Source organism: Euwallacea similis, chromosome 16 (genome assembly GCF_039881205.1).
Source record: "Euwallacea similis isolate ESF13 chromosome 16, ESF131.1, whole genome shotgun sequence".
Lineage (NCBI taxonomy): Eukaryota > Metazoa > Arthropoda > Insecta > Coleoptera > Curculionidae > Euwallacea > Euwallacea similis.
The window spans coordinates 3,897,591-3,925,163 of NC_089624.1; the positions used below are offsets into that span (position 1 = coordinate 3,897,591).

At 34.0% G+C, this 27,573-nt stretch overlaps 1 protein-coding gene across 2 annotated transcripts in view; it reads right to left on the reverse strand.

The window, feature by feature from the left end:
* The window catches only part of Dop2R (dopamine D2-like receptor), a 153,073-nt gene that overhangs the window by 10,764 nt on the left and 114,736 nt on the right, over nucleotides 1-27,573 (reverse strand). The window contains exons 2-5 of one of the 2 annotated variants that reach the window (XM_066398010.1): nucleotides 27,330-27,439; nucleotides 16,264-16,516; nucleotides 9,719-9,984; nucleotides 1,367-1,552 (exon numbers count right to left, since the gene is read on the reverse strand). In XM_066398010.1, coding sequence (XP_066254107.1) covers nucleotides 1,367-1,552; nucleotides 9,719-9,984; nucleotides 16,264-16,516; nucleotides 27,330-27,439 — 815 coding nt within the window. The remainder of the gene's footprint in view (nucleotides 1-1,366; nucleotides 1,553-9,718; nucleotides 9,985-16,263; nucleotides 16,517-27,329; nucleotides 27,440-27,573) is intronic. The other variant, XM_066398011.1, reaches the window with a different exon arrangement.

The following is a 27,573-nucleotide window of genomic DNA, read 5'->3' on the forward strand; positions in this document are numbered from 1 at the left end:
ACCATGTTTCACGCGTTATTCTAACTCTTCGATTGTATTTATTGGAGCAGCATAAACCACACTTTTTTTCACAACCTCCAACCCTTTTTTCTGAAAAATAATGCTAACTTTACAACAAACATCATTGACGTGTCGTGAATTTTAAGGAGGGAAATGTAAGAATGAAAAATTGGTTTTCGAGGAAAATGGTACATAGAAGAAATGTTGCCCTTAACGAGATTTACCACCAGTTAAAATTAACGTACTTATTTCTGATACACCCTATATATCATTTAAAAGGGAATTAAAAGAAGAATCCATTTTCAAATAAAAATGAGTTTGAGGAACTTGAAACGTGAAAATGTTGAATATTTTTTCACTCCCTGTATAAAATTTTTCAAAAAGTAAAAATATACTCTAGTAGAACCACCTTTCTTTTTTAATTGGACAAGTTTTAAAACGATTCAATTAATACTTTGTAAATTTATTGAGAATTTTCGGAATCTTATTTTTCCTTCGATTTTTACTTTAAATTGAATTTATTCAAAAACCGCTAAAAATATTTCATATTGTGTAATAACAAAAAATACTTATAATTACAAGCAGAATTAGTATCCGAAATAAAATATAACAAAACACCCTGTAACTTTAAAAATATTCAAAAATAAAATTTCATAAAAAGTTGAATAACGCTTATATTAAACTTTGTTTCCTAGACTTTACGGTTTTTGAGATAAGGTAGTGGATCATCTTACGAGGATCATCCTTCAGATAATGCGGCAGCAGTGCCTAGTGCGCAATGCACACTTCCTTTTTAGCATTGTTAAATGAATAAATATTTTTTCAACTTGTTTGTTTTCATAAATAGCAATATTATAGGAAAAGTTGACCAAAAAGTGGAAAATAAGTCCACAAATTGCAAAGATGTAGTATAGAACTAGAGAATTCTCTCTTACTTCTCGCAGTATTTATTGCGATCTTTCATGCTGATTAAAGCGCTTCAAAAGCACAACAAAACCGTTTTAATAAATGTTTGTAAGCACTCGAAAACAACTTCAAAAAAAAGCAATGAGCTAAACAAATTAAAAGCGTAAAATGAAAAACTGGTTCAATCGCGGAAAACTCTTCAGTTTATCTCCCAAGGGTACACGAAGAACTTCTAACAGCTTTCAGCTACAGTATTGTTTTTAATAAGGCAACTTTCGTAATATGTCTGCAGGCTACAACACAAATGACACTCAAGACAGGGTTTTAACGGTTCAATTGATGTGATAAGTTTGGTAAAAGTTTCAGGATAATTGTCCTTGTTTAGGACAAAAACTTCCGATTTATGATATTTCTTTCGAATTCAATGGAAATGCAATTTCATCTTGGCTTGATGCCTTACCTCAGTTCTGTATCCACTGAGGCTCCGTTTCTTTTCATGGTGCTTCTGCTGCTTCCGAATGTTAAAGTTCTAGGGCTATCTGGGGCTAAGCTGTCGGCCTGGCTTTGTGCATAACCTGAATCGTTGTTTCCATTGGGGTCACCCAGATTGTTGGGAGTTGCCAAACTGGCTACTACGCTAGATATTCTGGAATAAAGATCAATGTGGTTTAGTTCTTTTTGGTCTTATAATTTAAGTCAGATATTTCTTTAACTGTTTGACTAAACATTTAAGTAGAAGGGTAGCATTAAGGTATGAAATCGTTCCAGAGGGTTGAGTGGAGGGACAATGCAATATCTTATTTGTATAACAGTAGGCATTCTTTGGAGCTTATCTTTGCATAATCAAGATCGACAAAAAGATGTTGCAATTTTGATCTAATTTCCTGCTATTGTACGATCTAGGAAATCATTAAGTAAGGGGAAAGATTACACTGGGAATTTCTTTAGGGTTGGTCTTCTTTAAGCTTGAAGAACATTCGAATTTCTCGCTGAAACCTTCTGGTAGACAGAGATTCTCGTGAAAATCAATCTCCAAAAAGATTGAATTTTTCTGTGGCTCAAATCATCTATCCTTCTGCACCATCCAAATAGTTCATCGTCAACAGTAAATTTGAACAAATGATTAGTTGTCTTCTTCTGTTCGATGTTTTACATATCGACTACACAGATGCTTTACATCCAGAAGAAATATATCAGACATCTGGGTGAGCATTGCTATCTAATCATCTTTAAAATAAGCTTGACAGAATCACACTCTTAGCATTCAGGAGTCAATCTGAGAGCATTTTTCAACTGAAACCGTAGGATAATTCATCACGTGCTCTATCAAGGCTCATACAACTTAAGTAATCTTTGCTAGATATATTATAGGCAAAAGTCTGAAATATAAAATTCAATGATCTTCTAGCTGAGTCGGCTTGCATGACGTGCGATGTTACGAGTATTCAGTTTAGGCCTCAGGATATTTACGTCCTGGATTTCTCCCCGAAGAATGTAGCTCAGCTATACAGTTTTATGCTATGGGCGACGCTTTCCTCGTTTTACGACTACGGTATGATAATGAGACAATAATTTCGATAACATCGTCATAAACACCAACTTTCGTCATATCTCCATATTCAAATAAGTGAATAAGAGAGCAGATAAACATTTAGAAGTTTTGATTATAAAACTCAAACTGCAAACTATACATGGCGAATCCCATGCCAGTTCTCACGTAACAGCATCCACTTTAAATTTCGTAGTAAATTCAAGTTCATTCCTGTTTAAATTTATATTGCGTTTTAGATCGGGATTGTTTGCGGTTTTATTTTGCACAAGTAAACTTTATGAGGGTCGCGATTTAGCCCCGAAACTTTATTATTCAGTTCCGGTGGAAAGGCACGAGGTAATGTTCGGTTCCATATTTTATGAGCCCCCGAATATGTGTATTCACTTGCCATAAACAAGGTTTCAATTTATTAAAGCTCTTTCCGGTTCACTTAGGCAATTCTAGGCCTAATTTATTAAAAACGGAGATTTGGAAACGGGGGTCCTGAGTCGGCTGAAAAAAGGTAAATTAATGTACCGATAATAAGTTCAAATTCCATTTGAGTTAAAGGATAAACTAAACGAGCAAATCCAACAAACCTGCAATTATTCAACTACGATTTGGGTCCAAACTGAAAAAAAAAACTAGTAAAATTTGCTTGAACAATGGCGCGTTTCAGCGTGCAAATAATGTTACGAAATGAAATAGAAAAATCGATTTTCAAATAAATGATTTGTTAAATACGTTACATTGTTCACTATAAAAAAAAAATCAAAAACATTTCAGGGATTTTAAATGCAAATGGGGGAGATTAATTGGCACCCTGACAGTATAACTTTTAAAATATTAGTTTAAAGAGACCGAATAAAAAAAAACCTAAAAATTCAATCCCTGAATGGCATGCAAACAAACAATAAAGTGCAATATTTCAAAAGTAGGAAATTCGATTTAAAAAGGTTATATTGAAATACAAACAACGAATTTTAATGCTGATGTTGAAATTATCAATTAAACTTTTATGCATTTAGAGCGAATTTTATGGGCAACTAAACTCGCAATAATCTACTCACCAGACGCTGTATTCGAAATGTAGAGACATGATATGCAAGTGGAGAATATACAAGTTGGATATTTATGTAATAACCGCAAATGATATATATGAAGATTGTCCATTGTGCAGCACTCAGAAAATAAAATGAAACGGGAGATTTTATAGTAGGAAATAGAGTTATCTCGGGGCTATATTTTAATCAATAGGTTGCGAGGAAGCACAAGCAACTGCATGGATCTAATATGAATACATGTACCTGCATGACTTAATTTCATTAACATCTAGAGAACTACATGCTAAACCAACATACTAAAAACCAAATTATTATAGTAATAGTAAGTTTAGCATGAGCATAACATTTCCATGGAAATGGACACCAATCCAAACTTCTATTTCTAAAATCCGAAGTTAGTCCAGCTTTGTTGAGCGTTTCATTATCACCCAGGTGCTGTTAGTTAGCCATTTTCGGTCCTAAAACTCTGTTAGATGATTTAGAATCATTTTTCTTTAGGCTTTTGAACTGCGTATTGTGACGGTAGGTAAAGATTCCTCCTTTTCGTTTTCACTTCCAAGAAGCAGTTGGAACATATTTTTTAAATTATAGTCTCTCTTGCAATGACGAATACAATTTTTACAAAACTTTTCTGATATTAAATTCACCACTACCTCACTTAAGATAATGACGAAACTTTTGGAAATATACAGGGTGTTCCATTTAAAATGATACAAGCGATTATTTCCGAAACCACATCTAAAATTTAAAAAAGTTTCAAATAAATATTGGTTGTTATGAAAGGGGACGTCCAATGCACAGTTTTGCTCAAAATCATTTAAAATACATTTCAAGGCTAACTTTGTTTTTTTAAATAGAACACTCATTTTTTGAATATAAATTTGCTAAGAGCTTAAAAACTTAAGTATTTTTTGCTGGAAAAGTTTTTTTTCTAAAATTTCTTGTTTTTCAGATATCAACAAAATTGAAGTGGTATATTTAAAATAACACATAACTTAAATTATGAAAAAAAATTTATTAATGCAAAATAAAAATTCACAGATTTTAAAAATGAACTTAAAATCATAATAAAAATTATTATAAAACATTTATCAGTTGAACAAAAAAGGTATGTTTTCACTAGAATGTATTTTTTTATAGATATCGATGTCTCGATGTGGAAGATCAACATTTTAGGTATTTAATCAACAGATAAGTTTTAAAAAATAATTTTTACTAGGATTTTGGGTTAATTTTTAGAATCTGTGAATTTGTATTTACCATTAATAAAGTTTTTTTTGTAATTCAAGTTTAGTGTTATTTTAAATGTGCCACTTCAATTGTGTTGACATCTGAAAACGGGAAGTATTAGAAAAATACTTTTCCGGCAAAAAAAACTTAATTTTTTAATGTCTTTGCAAATTAACAAAAAAAATAGTGCCAATTTAAAAAAACAAAGTGGGCCTTGAAATGCCTTTTAAATGAACTCGAATAAAAATTTGCTTATGTGCACTGGATGTCCCCTTTCATAACAAGCAATGTATGTTTGAAACTTTTTTTTATTTTAAATTTAGTTTCGGAGATAATCGCTTAGAGTACTTTAAATGAAATATCCTGCAGTTGAGAATAGTTTTAAGCCGATTGACGAACTCAAAGTTATTTAGTCTGATATCCATGAACACTTCACGAGAAAATCTTTTAAACTTGGAGGGTAGGTCGCCCCTCATTTACGTCAAATTGACGTTGATATTTACCTCATTATTATTTACGGTCAGTTATTTTTAAAATTTATAGTTACTTAATGGCAATATCTTTTGACATAAATTTAAGAGATAGCTTTAAGGATAATTGTCTACGGGAAATTAATTATTTCTTTGGATATTTTGGTGATGCAGAGAGGCTCAATTAAGAAATTTTTAACGTGGTGTTGGAAGGATTTTTCTCCCCATCTATGACGTCAAATTCATGACAATTCTCCATATAGCTATGTATTCCAGAGTGGCTTGACAGACTTTTTTGGATTATTTGGGAGATACCTAATTTTCACCCTAGTTCTGAAAATTATATTATTTCTTCGGATGTGCAACTAAGCTAGAGAGGTCGCTTTGGCCTCATTTACACGTTAACTTGATCTGAGTTAATTGAGCAACTGAGTGATCCTGCTAGTTCTACATCTCTAAGTAAATTAAATTCGAGAATACATAATCGCATATGATCGATACACACCCCTTGGCGAAATAAATGACGCATGTAAAATCGCAAATAAACCGCATTTGCATACTCTGCTCGTCAAAATAAGTACAATCAATTCCTGAATCTAACCTAAAACGACATTTAAATTATACCTAACTCCCACAACAAAGCAACTCTATTAATCGGAAATTGCATACAATTATGCACTTCCACGCTCGCATCTCCGGAACTTTGCTGGCTATACAAATTATAAACTAGGAAACTTGCCCCATCCATGCTTTGAGATTATTATTTATTAAAGATGTTACGTATGTATGGAAACCAGCACATATTAAAATGGTACAAGGTTTAATCTGCTCTGGTTAGAGGTGCGGATTTCCGTTCTGGAACATTTCGAGGTCGACATCTAGTCGGTTTCCCATTCGAAACTATTAGAGAAATTCCCTTGAACGTGCGCTTTGTTTATTTAGCAACCCGCTTCATATTCTAAATAACGACAGAACAGTTGGGGCTTTGCTGAGATATCCGAAAAAGCCAGAGCTAAATTTCTATACCGGTTTTGAAATGGGTATTATAAATTGATGCAGTGAGATAGATATCCGCTTTAACGAGAACCGCCAGAAGGGCAAGTCAAAGGGATAATTAAAATTCTAATATGTCTGAAGAGATCTTGCGATATGCTGACAATTGAGTACTAATAGCAGAAAGAGAATATCTTTAAACGCCGCTTTCCAGATTTGGAAAGAGGCCAGAAGCGAAAAAACGCGAATCTGACTCTCATGACCATATCTCAGATCGGTATGTAAGACATTATGAAGACGTTGAGGTAAAAAACTGTTAGGGTCTGGAGGAGTCTTGACGGCCATTAAAACCTGAAAAAAGTTTATGGGAGATATGAAAAAGGACACTTTCAATTTTTGGCTGAGGTCCTGTCCCAGATGTAACTATTCAAAGAACGCTGTGCCTTTATTATAGCGACAATATCCTCCTTATTACTACTTACTACTACATTCACGTGAACTTTGAGTTTTTAGCACTAACAAAACTAAGTGAACCTGGTAGAGCTTTAGATACTGCTTTGCGCTGCTATTATTTTCGCTGATGTAACTAGTGGATTTAAACTTTTTAAGTTAAAAAAAATGCATGAAACTCTGAAGACAGAATCGTGAAAAAGTTCCTGAAACTTCTGTATACAGTTTCGTTTTTCGTGCTCCTTCTTGGATTTAAGCTGATAATTTGCCTCAAAACAGTATTAGAACAAAATGCTCTATAAGGTTAGATCATTGATTCCATTGGCATTACTGCGAATCTCACGTTTTCGAACATTCATTATGTCATAGCATTTTTGTCCTTTTCCTCATTAGTTTTTCACAAAATGGAATAGACAGAGGATTCTTAAGAACATCAAAGGTAAAAACTTGAATTTTGCCATGAAAAGTTGGCTCTCCTTTAAGTCTCCCGCGAGTAATTTTCATTTAGAATAGTCTTCGCCGCTTTTAATTGGAGCGTATATTCATTTGGTGAACAAATCTCTAAGAAAATATCTCCTCTTTAGAACTAGATTTTAATTAATATAAGGAAAGGAAGGGTCTTTTGTTCATTTGGGTATGTTTTAGGATGATTCAGCATTCCTCTAAAATCTAAGGTGTATCTAGTGCAGATCAGTGGTGCCTAAAGTGTCTACCCACTTACATCTTATTGTTAATTGCTATTGAATCGTTATTCCGAACGATCCTAGAAGAGAAATATTAAAGTAATAATTAGAAATCTCGGAAATGCCACTGAAAGGGCCGTTTTCAGAGGAGTTAACCATGGTAATTGCAAAACCACGTCCTAAGTTACAAAGCACTGGATTGGATACAATGCGATTATGCTCACTGTATGTTACAGTGCAAACCTGGATCCAGCATCAAAAACACTTTGATGTGTCCATATAGGGGAGACGTAGACACGTACAATGCGTTCAATGAGCCCTTTAATTAATCTTCTACACGGCAAATTTATGACCCAATTGCTGGGAACACGACTGCAAATACCGATACTTCGAAAAACTTGTAATATTCAAAATAAAATAAAATAAAATTGTGTGTACTTTAAAATATATACGGAACGTGGTTTTGTCATTTATCAACTACCGAATAAATCGCTTTATTTCACACGGCAATGGCCATAAAATTAGGATCATTTAGGGCTTAAGACGTTTGAAAATTGGAAATCGCCGGAATATCGAATATATTGAGGATGATTAATGATCAATACAGCAGCCAATAAAAATGATCCTGTTAGGCATTCCAGTCGATTCTTGATTGGGGCGATAGGGTCAATGTCAATCAACTCAATATTACTATAGGAAGCTGAAACGTATTATTGTGATGTTAAGGGGCCCATACCTTACCGAATAATAAACGATAACAATAATTTGTCAATGTGTGGCAGCATTTGATGCGTTGAATTAATTGTTCTGTTCATTTCCGTATCCATTATCTCGATTTACAAATGAGAATGCTTCTAAGGATCTAAGAAAGAATCTCCAGAATGACTTTTCGAAATTTCTGCAAAACGTTTGAGCCAATTTTGTTCAGACTGTTATTAAACATTTTGATTAGAGAGTTGAAGTTAACTCTCTGCTTCTGAAAGATTCTGGAAAATGTTTGACCCGATAGCCTTCAGGTACATCTGTGACATATCAAATTATGAAAGAGTATACTGAGAAACTTAGAATTTTTGTTGTTGGGACTAAAGGTCACAGAGAGAACGCATTCGAAAGCCTTTAGTCTAAGCACATGGTCTCGCACAAGCACAGAGTTATCTAGAGGGCATAGAGTAGGCGTGTTGCAATACAATAAGTCGCGCCTCTTCCTAGAGAGAGAAACTTAGACCAAAAGTTATAAACAGTATGTACGATTGATTTTAGTTACTCCTGGAAAAAATTATCGCTAATTAATAAAAATATTATATTAAGAAACTGGTAGTTATCCATTAGTGAAGATTAGAAGAGAAATAATAGGCAATAAAAAATCACTCACTACAGTTCAAAAAAAGCAAAGAGAAAGAAACTATATACTAGTGAAATCTAAGACACAATATTAATTTTACGTGATAAAGGTCACGCAATTAACCTGTCTCATCAGAAACGCATTTCATGCTTCATTACATTAAATTGTAATATGTTCATAATCATAAATGCAATGTCATAAATACATAAATGTAAATTCATATTGAAATTCAATATGATTGCTTTATTAAATTTAATATGAAATAGCATTTTACACCATAAACATAACTGTTTTGGAATTTGGTGTATATTATTTTTTCAGGTGTTCTGAAATCACAGCTCTTCTCATTTAGGAAAAGACATAGCTTAATGTGCTTCGATACGCCTTCTCGATGCATCATAGATAGGTTTGTGTTTGTTTCTTTGCTGCACAGGGCTGTCTATGGTTCTGTGCTTGTAATACCTGATCTGAACGAGAGGACACTCTTTAAGAAACTAACAAAAAAAATGCCCGAAAGCTTTTTGCCGATTTTCCAGTTTCAATACGCAACAAATGAATTTACTACATAATATGAAATAATAGTTATTTACATTTTAAGGGAGGAATGTACCACTTTTCTCCGGCGACTTGTTTGAAGCCCGAAGTAACGATCTTAAAGAATGGAAATTTCGAGTTGAATTTCAAAAGTTTATATCTTTCACCCAACAATCCTCTAACCAACCATAAAAGGTGCGGACGGAATTGTTAATAAAGAACATTTACAAAAGTATTATAATATTCAGAAAATGTTAAAAATTGACAACAGAATCTGTACTAGATTTGATTTAATTTTATCTTTTTCATCATGGTGATATCTGTACAATACTCTCTAGTACACACTATGTATTGGTATATCAATAAGAAAAACCAGCCAACGTAAAGCCTGGGAGAGTTTGAAATCTTCGAATTTATTGTTGCTGTACCGGCAGGAGGTAAAGTGGCAATTTCCTTTCGCGGATGAGAGAGGAAAATTCTATTTTCTATAGAGAGAGAGAGAAGAAAATGCTTACGCTGCTTCTTCGACGACTGTAGCCAATATGAACTCGGTACTCCTGTCGTTGGATATAACTTGACACTCGGCCTCGACAATTTCATCGTCCTCATCCCCTGAGCCCGACCCTGTATTCGTGGCGGGTTCCTCAATGGTAGTCGCCCCCAGATGGGTCTCGGCCAGCCGTCTCGTCGTGGCCAAGTTCTCTATCACAGATCCGGCTTTTATTTCACTGGGCAACGGTTTTCGGACCGCCCTTTGTTGCATTGCTCGCGTTTTAAGAGCCTATAAACCAAAAAAGTACAAAAAATGTCCAAAGAAGATTAAGAAGGTAGTTGAAAATTGGAAGGGAGTTTGCTTAACGAGGTACTTATAATTGAAAACTTTATGGACTTTTCTGGTAAATTTTATGGTCATTTATAAAATTACTTAGAATTATTTTGGAAAATACACGATCCTACTCAAATTTCGAAACAACTTCGTAAATAATTTATAGTCTTAGATATTTCTCTTTTGTGCTCCACTATCACCCTGTATTCAACTTGAAGACATATACAAGTTACTCCAATAATAATATTTCCTGAATAAATAATTGCGGAAACTGCTGAACGTACTATTAAGCCACACATGATTGAAACGTTTAATCAAAACCTGCGAATACGCATTGCAGAAAATGAGAAAACCAGACCCTGGATCCAATAGCTCAGTCAAATATGAAGCGAAATGAGGCTTTGACTCCTCTGGCAACCGTAAGGATTAAATTGATTTTTACATTTTCAATTCCATTTTTAATTTTTGATCATCAATCAGGGCGGAAAAAGTGCATGCTCTTGAAAATGAAGAGCGTTTTACAAGCCCTTCAGGAGAATTATGCCCGTATGTATATTATGGTTATTGATTTGATCATTTTCCGACTTCGCTTTCTCTTACTAGACTATCTTAATAAAATATTTATAAAATCGTCTGCCACTGTTTCAAAATTAAATAAATTTAAACGTGAGTCGTTAAAGTTTAAGATTGTTTGCAGGTATTTGAAATATCGACTTTGAGGGGTGGTTTTAACACGCAAAAATAATCGCCTTGAAGTATCTAAGCACAGTAGAAAATAATAAACTTCAATGCCAAAAGACTGAATAATACAGCCAGTATTCGGCGGAAATTCGCGGTAAAGTTTAGTTCGTTTTCGCAACTTCTCGCCACAGTTTGAATTTTTGATCATCAATCAGTAGGAGAGAGTTCCGTGTTTCCACGCAAACAGGCAATTACGAGTACTTCAACTTCAGTTTTGTGCTAAACTCGTCGGTAGTTTTCTCAAATTGTTGTTTATTAGGTTCCTTGAACAAAGGTCATAAAAACGTAACACTTTCAAGTCAATTACAGACTTTCACTCACGTGCCAAATTTGCCCTTTTGATGATCATTGAGTAGCAAAACCAGTTTGGGGTTCGTGTTGAATTTAAACTACACATTTGTTTTTCCATTTGAAGCTATTACAGCGAAAGGTATCTCAATAATCTGGCATAGCGCTTCGTAATGGGGAAATTAATCCCCATTTGTGCCTCGCTTTTTTTATGGAATGGCTGACACTCATTGCCGGCTTTCGGTTATATTATCTTATAACACTTTTTGAAGCAAATACAGGTGACTCGAAACGGTTATGGTCCAAGTCGAAGTGAGATGACTTGAGTGAAAGATTTCTATTTATGTTTAGTACATCATTATTTGTGGGACCCAACATTAATGATAAGGCGCCAAAGCAATAAAATGGTAGCAGAAGTGGAAATTTAATAAAAAAATAAATAAATTAGAGAGAGCTTCTTCCTAAAAAAGAAAAAATATAATAAAAGAGTTAAAACGAAAGAAGTCTCAAAGAATCCCATTCTGCTGATTCCCATGCCCCATGTAACCCGTTAGAAGTAATGTATGTCATTCGAATTTAGTTGAGAATTTACCAGGTATTTATGCGGAGAAAATCAGTAAAATCCAGAGTTTCACTAGAAAATTCTTTAAGCTTCCAGCTGGCAAAAGAAACTCTGCCTACTTAGGAATAGACAATTGAGGATCAGCCCGAATAATCTACGGAAGATGCGAACCTGTTGTGTCCAATATCCGTTCAAAAAGACCATAGATTAACTTGAGTAGTCTAATTTGAAAGAAGGATGAGCTAGAAAAAGATTCCCAGGAATTTTCTTTTTTTTAACCACTAATGAAATCCTCCTGAAATGAACACATGACAAAAGGAGATCCGTACAAAAACGAAGTCTCCCATCAACAGGATCCAACAGGATAAAGAACTGAGGGTAAAAGTGAATTAGCCAAATGTACTCTTCCTTATGGAATCTTTGAAATTCGTCCGTTCCTTGTTTGCTATGGAAGGAACTTCAGTATATTCTTTGGATTCTACTATAAAATGGATGTTAACTACCATCTCAGCAAACTCAAAATCTAATATGGAATACGAATCTCAAACAAATTAAATAAGATTGTAGTGAGGTGAGGTTAGCTCTTGCAGCTGCTATAAATGTAAAAGATGCAGCGGCACGCTTTAAGGACATTAGAAGGTTGGAGGTTGAGTATACTTAGCCCCTTACGACTGGATGATTCGCAAACGTGATAACTTGCAGATTTTTTATACCCTCTCCATTTAACATTATCTTCTTGGATATAGAAGAGGTGTTTAACAATGATCTACCGGAGGCATTACACAATTGATGCAGTTAAAGTACGGGGAGTGTTAAACCAGCATTATTACTAAATGCAAAATATACTGGAATCCAGAATGATTACCGCCTTCCTACATGGGCATATGGTCTCAGGAAGGTGAGAGGGTGTCTGCATTGGGTTAGACTGCCCTTTTTATGTTGCCGTTGCTTGTGAGTGCTCGCTCAAGTTTATCTGCATAATTTGCGAGTACTTATTTCATTAGGCGTCTGATTGCATTAATTTAAACAGTGACTGTTCACACTTTTTAATTATTTCACACTGCAAGGGCTGTCGGGCAAAAAACACGAGTCGGGAGGTAATATCAAACAGAATGGAAGATTCATTTGCTTAATAAATTCGCCATCGTCGACGGACGGTCGTGCGAATCGAAAAACCGTCGATGCGGAAGAACCAACCGCAAATTAAAATTTACTTGCGCGTCCGTTTTGCATAAAAAAGTGAATTTGAAATCCCTCGTTTATACATAATACAGTGCTTTTGTCGACTTATTGTACTTTTCGGACCGGCAGGTGACCATTAATCAGCGAGACGGAATTTCCACGTTTGGGCACCAACTCTTTCAGGTTAAATTTTTTCGGCATCATGAATACATCCGCCGAGTTTCATCCATATGTGATTCGTTATAGCTATTCAATTAACCATTATATGAAGAAGGGGATATCAACGCGACTCAATTTCATTGCCCTTTGTTTCCTGTCGGGTCGTATAGGTCAGAAGTGGGATTCTGGATTTTATTTGCCAAAGACAAAGCTAGACATAACGCCTCCGCTTTACTATAAGTTATCATCAATAATCCAACGCTGCTGACGGAACGAATGGAGATGTCTGCATAAAACAATAAAATAAAAACAAGCAAGGAAAACAAATTTAATTCTGCTGATTAGCATAAGAACAATGCCAGATAGGATTATCGGAAATCTGTTGGAAATTGAAGTTCAAAATTGGACTTCTGTCTGGACAGCCTGAATTCATTAGTGATTGAAATGGCTGAATATTGTATTACAGGAACATACTATACAACTCTTTTTATTAGCACTGTTCCAACAGGAAATAAAACAATTTCGGATCGTCAGAAACAGTCAGAAATCGATGCAAGGAGTCCCAACGTCCCTATCGGTATACTGCGCATATTTCCTCTCTATCGAAACAGATAGCAAGCATAAGAGATACAAAGTTGGTTAAATTGTGCGATAAATAGGCCACTCAATAAATTGCATTTTTGAAAATTAGAAAAGTCTGAGCGGTTCCGGAGATATCTGGAAAAAGCTGAAAATTTGAAAAACCGTTTTTATTTTGTCCCGAGCTTATTTAGCAAGACATCTTTAATATGTACATTTATTAATGACAACATACCATGTGCCCCCGGATAGGTGAACCGACTCTTGTAAAATGTAAAAAATTTTCGATTTAAATCGTCACTTTGCGGGGTTCAACCCTGCATGATTAAAAACTAATTTCTAAAATAATTTCACTTTTAGAAAATCAAATATGCCTTGGAAATTTTCAAAAAACCTATTTTCTTCTAGAGTAAAGTGTCTTTTTTTGTCAAATACGACATAATGTTATTGAGAAAAGTTGTTTAGAATCGGGAGCTACGTCCCGATTCATCATAAAGTCATAAGTAAGTTAGAAATTAGTTTTTAAGCAAGTAGGGCGAACCTCAAAAAATGAAAATTTAAATCGAACATTTTTTACCTTTTACAAGAATTAGTTCACCTATCCGGGAACACACGATACATACTTAATTACGTAAAAGTGGAGTAAGTAATAGTCACTTATCCGATAAGCGAATTAAACTATAATTTATTCCGGACGTCTTAGCGGGTGGCCTGTGTTTTGGTGAAGAATAAATAGATTTAGGTCAGGGGTTTTCTATAAAATTGTATAGTATTTTAAATATATTGCGATTAAAAAATTTAAATCCAAATTTCAATGTGGATAATGTAACGAGTTTTGCTGCATACTGCCAATTGTGCCAGTGAATATATTTTTTAATGACTAGTGAATAAAACGTTGTTAATCAGCATTTGCATCAAGGAGCTTGACACGAATGTACTGCCCCACTCGATTTATTGATTAAATATCATGCAATTTTTGACGAGTTTAAAGGCAAACTCTTGTCAAGTTTATTAGTGCCACAATCGCTTCGAGGATTGTTACGCGTTGAATAATTAAATCCTAATATGCCATACTGGAATATAATAAAGAAATTGAAAATATCGACATCTTGCACTACAATTAAGGTAATAAATGAATCAAATAATTGTTTAGCAAAAGATACAAATTTTATTCAAACTCTTCATCGACTTCAATGTTTAGAAGTCTAAGTAATATTCCGGGAATACTTTCATAGTTGAGTTTAACCGTTATAGACTGCAAAAAGCTCTGCTTGAGTTATTGTCGTCGCCACAATTGAATTAGAGTAATAATTTGTTTTTTTTTTTACATAAATACGTCAGGAAGTCAGTTGAATTTGGAAAGAAGACTTACTCAGTTGAACTTTCAGTCCTGGAGTCAAAAACGCCAAAACTGAAGGAATTTGGTGTTTTTTCGAAAAAGTTTCTAACAGACAAGTTCAGGGGAATAAAGTAATTCTCTCTTGAAGAAAGGAAAGCGCTTATTGAAACTCGTAAAGTGGTGGTTCTTGGGATCTTCTCAAAATATAAGCCGTAGAGTCTGCTACCAACTGTTAGCACAATCTCAACATTTTTTTTTGCCGAAAGACTCTCTGAAATTAAAGAGGAATGTACTCCAGATCACAGTAATGCTTACTAAAACAAAAACAAGTCAAAAAATCTCGTTTTTCAGAGGACTTTTAGTCAGTTTTACATCTCGCGATAATTAGGAACCCTCACATTACCGAAAATAATTGCGGAGTTTCCCCTAATTCCGTCAATCATCGTCCTGTATTACGCACCACGTCAGCGGCGGTCAATGGTGTTAGAGATCAAATCAGAGTAAATTTTGATTTATGATCTTGCATATATTAATTTATTATAGATTTTGAAAATACTATAAGTTCAGTAAAAGGGTTGAAACAGATATCATCTTTCAGTTTCCTAAAATTTTTGACGTAATCATTTGTACAGAGTAATCTAAAATAATTTCTGATGACTTTTTTTTTATCAAAATATGTATTTTTTTATTTTACTTTCAGATACTATGGGAACTTCTGAAATTTCATAAATTGTTCTTAATTTCTGGTTAATTTAAACTCTATTGTCAAATGTTGCTAATGGCCATTTTTAACATTTATATAACATACATTGAAATAGTATATTATTAAATACTACTAAAGTAAAATAAAATGTAGAAGTTTCGATAAAAAATTAAATAGGTAATTTTTGAACACTCTGTATAAAGGAAAGTTAGTTTATAAAAGGGGGTAATTAAAAATCAAAATTGACAGCTTCTAGAGTGTTTTCGAATCAGAAATATTTGATTTTAAGTGAATTTATTTCCATTTTTTGTCCTCATTGTATATATGTAGTTAATGCGTGCGGTTGGTGAAATTATGTCGCAAATTTCTCAATGATTGTTGCATTTCGAGATTGGCATTCATATGAAATATGGAATATCTTATTCGATTCAGCCTCCATAACATACATTAGGTTCATAAAAAAAAAAAACATTACAATTATCTTCTACATGAATTAATATATAATAATTAAACTCTTAACTGTCATATCAAAAATGCGGAGCTAAAAAGAAAATGTGGCTTATCCAAGCAAAATTTAACGAATCTAGCGGTTCCTAAAAATTCTATAGATTTTCGCGAACTACTATGGGACTTTTGACTCTCTTACAATACTTTTAGAAGTCGATAACAAGAAAAACTTACCTTAAAAATACTGTAGTACAGGAAGACCATGATTATACACGGAATGTAAAACGACGACAAACTAGAAAATATAATAAAGTTACTGTTGAAAAACAGACAGGCGTCGTCCACCCTGTCCGGGGTATTGTTAAGGCCCAGCACTATCGGCGATCCAATGGCCGCTGATATCACCCACACGAAACCTATTGTCAGCCATATCCTCCTATTGTTCTTGTGTTTCGCATATTTGATTGGTTGCGTCACCGCAATATATCTGAAAATAAAAGAACTAAATTAGTGAAGTCGCCAACTACTGCGGTTACTCACTGAGCCGACCAACCGCAGCAACAGACAAAATTTCAGCCTTGTTATAACCGTTTAAAACTCGACGGAACATAAAGTTTTGTTTATTCCAAAATCAGAAACTTCATAAAATTTTAATCAGTTTGTTGCTTACTTAATGTGACTTTGTGGCGCGTTTTTCTTATTTAGTGACGCGATTTTATCCAGGCGAAAGTTTCAAGCTCAGTTGAGAGGAAGTTGCTGTGAGTCGATGGACAACAAACGCTATCGGATCTCTGTTACTTGAAAGTTTGATGGCTCAAGTTGGATCCTTTAAACCTAAAGAGTGTAATAAATATTTGAGCGAGTTTATTGAACGTTTCTGAGACTTTAAATAATGTAAATGTAGACTTTTCATGAATAAGAGATACCTACTCAATAGAATGAGCAACTAAGATGGGGGAAAGAAAAGAAAGTTTCGACATCATGGAAATTTAAAGTTAATTCTCTGAATCTTCATTTTAAACAGTTTTAAAACGAAAAACTAGAAGAAAAATATGGATTATTTTTTGTGATTCAGTATACAGTTGAAATATTCCGATGTAAAGTAATAATTTGCAAATTTCCTAATTCTACAAAAGGCCTTATAATTGTTCAAATCACTTAAGTAAATAAAAATCACTAAAAGTAAATGCATACGTTTTTAGAATTCGTCAAGCTACAGGAAAAGAGTAAATCCACATTTAGGATTGGATTTGTTTTTCATCGCGAGTTTTAGAACAACCGCGACAATGTAAGCCGTTCCCTATAAACTACGAATAGCCTGAATTAACCCGACTGCAAAGGAGATTGAAAGAAAATTGGTTTAAACTTCTCCACTTTTGAATTAAACTTTCTCAGTTCATTTACATAAGGACTGTGTAATTCAAGCATTGGTAAATAAATGAGGAAAATTAGAGAAACGATTAGAATAACATAGTCTCAGCTATGTATTGATTACATAATATTAGACAATTTTAAGCATACTTAAAAGTGAAGGAGGAATTGCGAAATCATTTCGTTCATAAACCTGAAAATTGCCTTTATCATGCAACTAACACAAATAAGCAATACAACACTTGCTTCTGTCCTGAGATGCCACATCGATTTAAAAATTGTTTTCAATCTATTAGTTACATCTCCATCAGTTTTTGAGATATTTGTTTTATTATTTTAAGGTTGGTACTATTCTCTCTTATCATGGTTAAGATTACACGTGGAGTGTCAATTCATATAGAAAATCATATATGTATGTGGCGCCCTCATAGCGGAAAATGGTTAAAAGTAGAAGACAGCGGAAATGTCAAACTATGTAATGTCTTCGTTTGAGAGATTGCCTTCATATACATCGGAAAATGGTTAAAAGTGAAAAGCAGTGGACATGTCAAATTATGTAATACTCTTGTTTGATGAGATCACTTCCACATACAGCAGAAAATGGGACAAAACTAGAGGGCTGCAGAAATATCAAACTATGTAATCCTTTGGTTTGCTGCGATCCCGGTCTCACACAGGTCAAAGGTGAAAAGCGAAAAATGGTCAAAATCGGAAAGCAGTGGTGATATCATATTGCATAATACTTTCGTTTGATAGGACCACCATCACATATAGCGAAAAATACCTAAAAGCGGGACGGAGGGTACGCTAAAAATCCATTTTAAATCAATCAAACGAAGATATCACTTTATGTTCATGATATTTCCGTTAACTTTCACTTTTGATCATTTTCCGCAATATGTGACGGCGACATAACTCTTCCAGCCCTTTTACAGGTCAAGTGTTCTATAGAGAGTTCGAACTACACAGAATTTTTTTTGTTAATGTCCTAATTTGCAATGATATTCTCCTTTATTAGGAAGTCACTGAATAAACATTGCTTAAATATATACATATAACCGAATGGACTCTTAACTCACGAGTTGTCTGGTTTTTCTTATCATCTTTTTCCTACTATAATGTTGGTCATTAAGTCACAGGAACTGTTCAGCTGTGCTTCATATGATTGGAAACTTTGAACCAGCGAGTTGAAATCAAATTTGGCTACTCCTACTTTTTGGTAAGTGTTCGGAAATTCAAGATTAAAGTTCAAGGCGGATTTAACCAGCTTCACGTAACCGTCAGGTTGAATCTTGGGAAAATTTGCCTAACATCCACGCAAACATCAAGCTATGGGACTTTTGAGCTTTAAAAACGCCACATTTTCATTATTAGCGATTTCTGGATTATTTAATTATTTGGAATCCTCTTAGCCCAGAGCAATCGTAAACCGTATCTGAAGGCCCGATTATCGAATTAAATCCTACGACAGCCTATTTCACAGCTAAAACTTGTTGAACTGCGAAATAGTTGCCGGAAGTGGCTTGATTCGAAGCTAGAACCAGATTATTGCGAAACTTCCAATTTAATTTGGGCGAAACTTGGCGAAAAACGTGTCACCAGGTGCAAGTTATGTCTTCGTGCTTTGGTGTCGGCGAGCGACCTCTTCGAATGAATGAATTCGCAGTATCTGCAAGGGCGTGTTATTGAATTTCTAATTGCAGTTTTTTTGCAGCGATAACTCCAAGTTGGCGGAAGCTACATAATCTCTGGAGATTTTACGTAAAATCAATACAATGCAGCTTCATGCTTAAAGTGATATTACCTTGCATTAGCTCCAAATTCCCTGGCATTTACGAAATTTCGTTACTGCGAGCTGTTGAGCGATATTTGCTGCAAATATTTTCGGCGCTTTCATTTTGTTTGAAAAGTAAGGCGGATAGACAGAGTAATCTTAAATTTTCGTTTTGAAAAATATCAGAAATGATGTCAGTTCAGGGAATTGGGTGATAATCTCTTGGTAGTGCAGAAATAATAGAATTCTATGCTAATTTTACGAAAAGGCCACAGCTGCTCAAATAGAACTGAAACTGAAATAATATCCTTCCAAATTCTAGACGTGAGAGATTCATTTAGCCGGAAATTGCCTGCAATATTCCACTTTGCTAGCATAATCAAAAGCACCGACTTAATGAGGGTTTTGTACATTTATTTTCAAAGAGCTGCTCTTATTTATTTAACTTGACACAACTCTATTTTTTAACTAAAGGTACAACAATAGAGAAGTGAAAACTGAAAAATAATTGGAGAATATTCGGGAGAAATACTTTTTGTTAAGATTGACAGAAGTGACGTTACAAGGACACAAAAGAGGCTGTAAAATGTTTCTTTTTTCAACTTTCTCAACATTGCAAATTTGATACATAGGCAGCTGTAAAAGTTTTTTATTGCCTAAGTAGTAAAAGTAAAAACTTTCAAATATAAGAAATATATAAAAATCAATTGAAAAAAGTAATTCGTTCCCCAAGGTGCCAAAGAGACACCGATTAAAATACTTTTTCATTAGATTTTTTAAAATTTCTTATATATATTTGGATTTTTTAAATTTTACTGTATTGGCAGTAAAACTTTTTACTGGCGCTTATTTACCAAATTTGCAGTGATTTGAAAACTTTTTATTGCCCATGTAATAAAAGTGACACTTTACTGCTTGTTTTATATAAATAACAGGTAACTTTTTCTGTCAATTGGGGGAAAAGGGTTATAAAAGGTACCGTTCGGAGAAAAAAATAAAAAATTATATGTTTTGCTTGGCGAAACACAAAGCCCTGGTTTACTTCACAACCTCATATTTCGTTCTAAATTTGCTACTTCTTCGCTTTATGAAACAAATATCTTCTTGTCTGTTGCTATCTCAGGGCGGTTAAATTAGGATAGTTGCCGATTATTATTATTCTATTTGTTTACACCCAGACACTAAGCAGAGCATTCAAACGCCCATTAGAAATTATAAATTATTTGTCCACACGTTAATCAATTTGCTTTAGCTGTGTAGAAAATTCAGGATCCAAATTAGTCGAAATGTGTCAAAAACAGTACACTAACTACTTTTAAATGTGTCTGCATATTTTGAATGGACATTCAGTTTTTTGGCACTATTTCTAAGAATGGCTTTTAATAATAATTAGTTTTTTTCATTAATATTTTGACATATTCAAAGTTCATAAGATCACCGGTGTCAGCATAGTAATGACAAAATTCATTGGTGCTTTTCGTCAACTTACAATCACTTTTGTGTTTGTATAAAAAAAACATCAAAAAAATTTACCCAAGCGAGAGAAATCCGACATTGCTTCAGCGGTGCACAAATTAACATCTTTTAGCTATTTTGGAGACACGTAGCTAACTTATTGGTAGCGACATATTTTGCCTATTTCCTAATACAATAGAATGCTAATTCTTGTAGTCAGAATAGTTCACTGCGGTATGGCCATAATTCAGTTGTTTTCTCTAACACACGTGTGCATTAGGATGAAAGTAAACACGTGTGTTTGCTTTCCTAAGGGGTCGTGGGAAAACGATGTTTTCTGTTGGGAAAAGTATGATGAAAGTCGCTTTTTTTTTACACGGTCGTAGAAAAAGCAATTTTAAACCCGATGCGAGTTTCGCATAAAATTCTCTGAAACGTTGCCCATTTAACCATCTCTGTATCTATTACATTTTCAAGGTCCCACACACTGTCATTGAATTTTTAAGGCCAATTTATATGTATGGTATATTATCAAATAATTTTATCACTTTGTTGGATATTTTCTTGATGAAAGGAAAGGAAAAGTAGGTGAATTGGGAGTTTTGTTCAGTATTTTAAGGGGGTGGCTGAACAATAAGATTTATATCATTGAAGTGAAATGAGGTTTCTGGAATGCTGACGTTTTCTTCTATAGAGGCATTACGGCTGTTGTGATGTAAACTGCTTTGTTGGATTATGTGAAAATTTTATTTGTTTAAAGTTTGGGAGGATATGATTTAGTGATAAAGACGGTTTTCAATAAGTCCAAGTTTCGCGATTTTAGAGACTCGTGCGATGAAATTCCTTTAGTTTTAAACACTAAGTTGATTTTAGAGCATTGGCTGTAGCTAGAGTGATCATTCAGCTACCTCCCCGAACTGGCGGGCTTACTCAACGCGACAGTACCAAGAAATGGTATGCTCTTTTTCGACATTTTTCTCATAAAAAATTGAATGTGGCTCTAATTTATTTGTCACTCACTGTGAGATCAAGAAAAAAATGTTGCTCAAAGTGCAAAAATGTCACACCGAAAAGTTTTAAAAAATCCGTTTGATATAAAATATGGTCGATAAAAATATTCACTTACATTACGTCCCTCGCACCAGGATTCTGCTAAAGTAGTCGATCTCAAATTGATTATACAAAAAGACAGAATTTCTCAGAATAACGAACGTCAGCAGAGGTGTGAAATGACCTAAATCAACTGAATCAATTTAAATCAAATAGTCATTGGGCAACTGCTGTATATTCAAGATCAGTAAACGAAAGTCGACATAGAAACGTTTACATTTTGAGCAACAGTTACAAGGTAGAGAATAGAGACAGAATTTTTTGTTACATACAAATATTAACAATAATTAATTGAATATTATTTAAACAACAAGCAATAATGTAAAAGGGCAACGTCGATTTATATCCATTCGGACAGGGGAATTAGTGCACATTTAATTGGAAGACGGAAAAATGCTACTTGGAATTATAAATTAATGCTCGTAAATTCTTCCTTACCAATATAGGCGGCTAACACACGGCGGTGCTTTTTCGATAGATTTACGTGGTCTAGGTAAAACGGTAACAGACAGATGAAATGTAACTGCACATTCGCGTGTCCGGTTTTCACGTGAAATTTTATGGTGTGATTGTTTCAGGGTTAACTTGATTTGTTTTCGATATACCGGGCGAAAAAAAATCTTTCATTTGGATACGCCGTCGTATATCTACCATAAAAGTTCGAAGGGTAATATATTAGAAATGTTATGTTACAATTCAATAGCGTACTGCAAATTTTTGTATCGATAGAAATTTTTCAGATCTGATATATCAGTGTGTATTTCTTTAAAAGGACATTTTATATACATGTGTATATTATTGCGTCATTCAGTAGGTTGCTTTTAGCGGATAAAAGGTTTGATATATTTCGAAAAGATAATTTATAATATTTTTTCGAGAAAGCATCGACTATGGGGTTGTAACATGCAGACATTGATCGGAAAGGAATTTATGTTTGTTTTTTCATCCCTCAGGATCGACTGCGAGGAAATTTGTAACGTATTTTTAATGGAATTTTTATTAGAACTTTCTGACACATACTAATAGGTTTGCACATATGTCAGCTGACCATTTGAACCACCTCCATTAACAATGACCTCTTTTTTCAGCAGAATTCCTGAATGTGAAAAATTAGCTGCAGGATCTCCTGATTTGAGTGCCATTTGTATATCGTCCAACTTCCAATAAGAATTAGCTACCAACCCGCTGCCAGCTTATAGTTTTAATAGATATTCTCCATATGATATGTAGGAAGATTATCGAAGTGAAGGTCAATTGGGAATCGAACATAAACCATAATCGACCCTGAAAGATCCTATATTCAAATGATTTCTGTCCACCTTCGTCGCTTTGCGAGATTCCCAATTTTTAGTGGCAATGTAAGTGATTTCTAGTGTTTTCACGCAAAACCGAGCCGCGGGTACTTGTTTAGCGGTGGACACTCATTAATTAATTTTACCAACTTAAACTACCAGTCTCCCACTTGAAGCACAGCGACAGGCAGTGGCGCGAAGCGTAACAAATTACAAAACCCTGTAAGTCAGCACAAATTAAATTATTCCCTTAAATAAACACAGCTTGAGTGCTTGACTTAATTTCCAGTCGGATACGTTTATGTAACAATCGTTTCAATTTACGTCAATGTCCCAAAACAGAAGGTTTAGCTATCTCATTTTCTTCCTATACAAAACTCAGACATTTGGCCCCTTGCAAGATATCGTATTTCCTCTAATTTCTACCTGAAATAAAGCGTCGCATTTCCCAAAAATTTTTTTACTTAACTAGAGCGATAAGTAAACGTTATTTTCGGCATAAACATCCTTCTAAGGTAGCAGATCCAATTTCAAATTTAAATTGGTCTTATTGTTAAAGAAAATAACCGTTTGCGAGGCCTAATTGCATCCATTTGCCGAAACTTTATCCAATTTGCAAGGCTCCGGAGAGGCAAAATTATGTAATAAGGAGCTGCCTTCTAACTTATAGGAGCGCAATTTGATTTGGTGACAAGCTGTTATACAGTAAATTGACCAATTTGTTAGTAATTTTTCCATAAAACGCTGGATTGAACTCGGCGCAATCAGCCGGACTCTTGTACAAAACGGAGGCAAATAGAGCAACAAAGTCACAGCTGGGTCAGTCATTTCACTTCACATAAAAGCGAAACTATTTACTGAAAATCTTCACTAAAATTGTGGAAACCTTATTCCCTCTACCTGTTACAAAGCAAATGTATTCGCCCTTAATCTTTTTTTATCTCTTCCCTTCTTTTAACAGCACCCCGGGGTATAACCCTGAAATATTTGCTTCTTGTTATATAAGCTTTTTATTTCTGGAAAAGTACGCACAAGGAATATCACTTCCAAAGGTATAGACTTCGTATTGCTCGAGCATAATGTTTTTAAAAAAACTTTTTTATTTCTATTAGAAATGTAAATATGTTAATTGTTTATAAGAGATTCAATATCTGGAAAAATGGCTTCCTGATCAAAATGCTTCTCAGACTAGAGGCCAAGCAGATTGGTTTAAATTATTTTTCTTTCATGTGTCTATTTACTCAGAAGGTAGGGCAAATTCGCAACAGCCCAAGGATTCGGCATACATTTCATTAATCATCCAGTGTTACGCTCAGAATTCCAAAAAAGGATCATTAATCTTTTCTCTGCGTACCTGAAAGTAATCTGAACTATCCTTCTTCAATTTTCCCACTCAGAATTTCACAATGTTTTTTCTTTAAAAATTTAGCATCAAAATGACATTTTTCTTAATTTTCTTATGAAAACTTATTTTTCCTTCCGATTGTTTACGCATGGCCATTCGTTTGCTTCCTTAAACCAATCTAGCCTAATTAATTCTCATATTTTCACTCAGAAGCTCAAAACAAGTGTCTTTTCCTAGAAAATTTGTCGAAACTATAAAATGGTAAATTAAAGAGATGGGATTAAAAATACAGTCATTTCGCTTCTCTGTATCTCGAAAACTAATAATTTGTGCACATAAGTTTATATCAACATTTTTTATTTAAAATGTCTTGTTTTAAAAAGTCTCAAAATTCAATGCATTCAATGGTTTATTAAATATTTGACATATTCTAGACTATTTGAATACATTATACCTATTTTCTTTTTAAATTATTAAGTACCAACTTTCAATGTTTTTCCTACGTGCTCGCGGTAAAGTGGATTTACCGCACATAAAACGAAGTGGCGTGTGTCGGTATCAAAACATTTTGATATTCGCTAATACTTAATTGAACTTGCAGAATACAACAAAGTTAACATATGTGGTCGTAGTAGAAATATGTACGTAACTGTTAAGACTCTCAGGATATTGCATTGTTATAGTCTCAAAAATAATATTGAAAGACTTTCGATTTCCGTATACTATTATTTCCTACGTGTTGCGCGCGCAACTATAGGGAAATAAACATATTTCCCACGGCTTCGCCCCGGTACCTACAGCAACGAGACAAAACAAATAAACTTCAACTGCCCGACGGAAATTTTGGTAACGGCTACATCGAATTTTGAAATTTTAAGCAGTAAATCCTTATTTTTCACAAACTATTATTATCGTAGAAAATTATCGTATACAACTTTTACAAAATTACTATTTCCTACAGAGAAAAAGTGAATTTTTTTAAAAATGTTTAAATCTGGAAATAGTTAACATCAAGTAAATACTTTTAAATTGAAAATACGGCAAGAATCGAAAGAAAAAGAAGATTTTTTTGAACTAAAAGGTAGTGTCTATTTATTTGAAGTATTTTCTTACCTTAAATGAACTATGCGAGTATTTACTCAACATACTTGATGTAAGTTCAAGCTTCATTTGAATACCTTATTTACTTAATAGAAATGTAGAGAAAACTACAACGGAGAAATTGACTTTCTCAAGTCAAGAAAATATATTATCTTGAGGATATGTGCACTTAGAAATAGAAAATATGATGTATTAATATTTAATTCAATCATTAATTTCTTACTTTGGGTAATTACAAAATGTTTAGTTCAATTGGATTATGAAAAGTTAGAGGAAGATCTTGTCACACATCGCGTTTTTGAAAGTGCAACGTTTGATTTCACGTATTAAAATTTTTATTCCATATTAGGCCCGGTTTTACCAGAATTAAAGCTATGAAACTTGACAAATGTTTTTGGCAAACTTACTCAAATAAATCAATGGAGTAAAAGAACTCGGAAAATGTCCTGAAAAATGCATTTATCTTCTTCAAGTTTGATTTTTTTTACGCTCCTCGTGTTTAGATTTTTAAAACTTTTTCATCTGACTTCAAGGTTACGTAATCATTTCAATTTGCTAGGGGTGCAAAAAAATATATCCCCGAAATTGGGGAATATTTAGATGTTCCAGGAAAGACTGAGCTGATGTCTGCTTGTCGTTTTCCGTTTTTTTCACATTTGTTTTGCGTTTCCCTTGCAATCTTTTCAGGTCATACTTATGCGCAATACGATATGTATGTATAGGTAGTTATCGTGTTGCACATGAGTATGACCTGAAAAAACTGCAAATATATGTAACATGTAGGTATTTTGTGCATACACGTATCTAATGAAACTAATAAATAAGCAGAGTTGCCTCACATCCTTTTCTTTTCAATTCTATTTAATTTTCTTTATTCCATTTATGTACATGCCACAAACTTTTCGTTACACTTATAAATAATATGGTTCCCGGATCCTGGGATCAGGAAAATTCGATCCCGTTATCTTTGGGATCCTGAGTTGATTCGGGATTGTATGATGTATGTGTGGGAATTATGCAGCTGAAAAAACTTCGGAAGTTTCCAGGTCCATTCATCAAATTAGAAAAAAATTTAACTGTTCGGATTAATAAATATTCTAGGCAAAAAACTATTTCATAAGGACCACAAAAGTGCCAAATCTAATTGTGCCATCTTTTTGTGGACCATGTGGATAGACAAAGTACCTCACAGTGCCCTTTGTAACTAATTTTGTTTGAAAACTAGAAACTTGAAGAATGTGTCAAAATAACCAGTTTTATCCATCTAGGTCATAAGACTGTCCAAAGTCAGTATGTAGGAAACATTGGTCTTCAGAGGATTTAATAAACTACTCAACTTTTCAAAACCCAAGAACTATTGTTCTTTCTCGCAAACTAAAATCGATAAATTCTCTAATAGTAATCCTAGAAAATAGCCAAATTCTAAAGTATTATAGACACCTGAACAATTATATTCGACCGGAAATCCTCAACCTAATACCGTTAAAACTTTTAGCATATCTGAGAAAGTATACAACTGTTATTAGCAACTTCGACAACTGAAGTGGAGTTATAATTTTAGGGCGTTGTTTCGAGAAGGTAAATACGATTTTCTCTTATTGGATCAACGTTCCAGACTGTGCGCAAATCGAAACTTTCGCAATAAATTTCCGACCAAAAACGAGCGTTTTTCTTTAAAAACTTCAAAGATCAACAAGACAACAAACAGTCAAATTTGCGTCGAGCAGCTGAAACGTGAGATATTTGTCGAAGCTGAAGTCCTACCTTGCTGCAACTTGTATGTGAACTTGGTTGCATTAATTAATAACGAATTATGTACGTTAGACTGGAAACGTTTTGTTCTTTTACTTACCTATCTATTGAAATAGCTACTAAATTGAATATTGAAGACGTTGAGCAAGTTACATCCATCGCGATGTAGAAGTCACACACGAAGCCTGGTAGGGCCCATCTGCCGTTCACCTGAAAAAATCACAATTTATTCAGGAAGCTTAATTTTGACCCGGTGTTGTTAATGCAGAAGCTCCCAAAAATGTTTAATTACCTTAATCCAAGCAATTTTCGTGCCTGGAAGTTTAAAAGGCTAAGGTTAATTG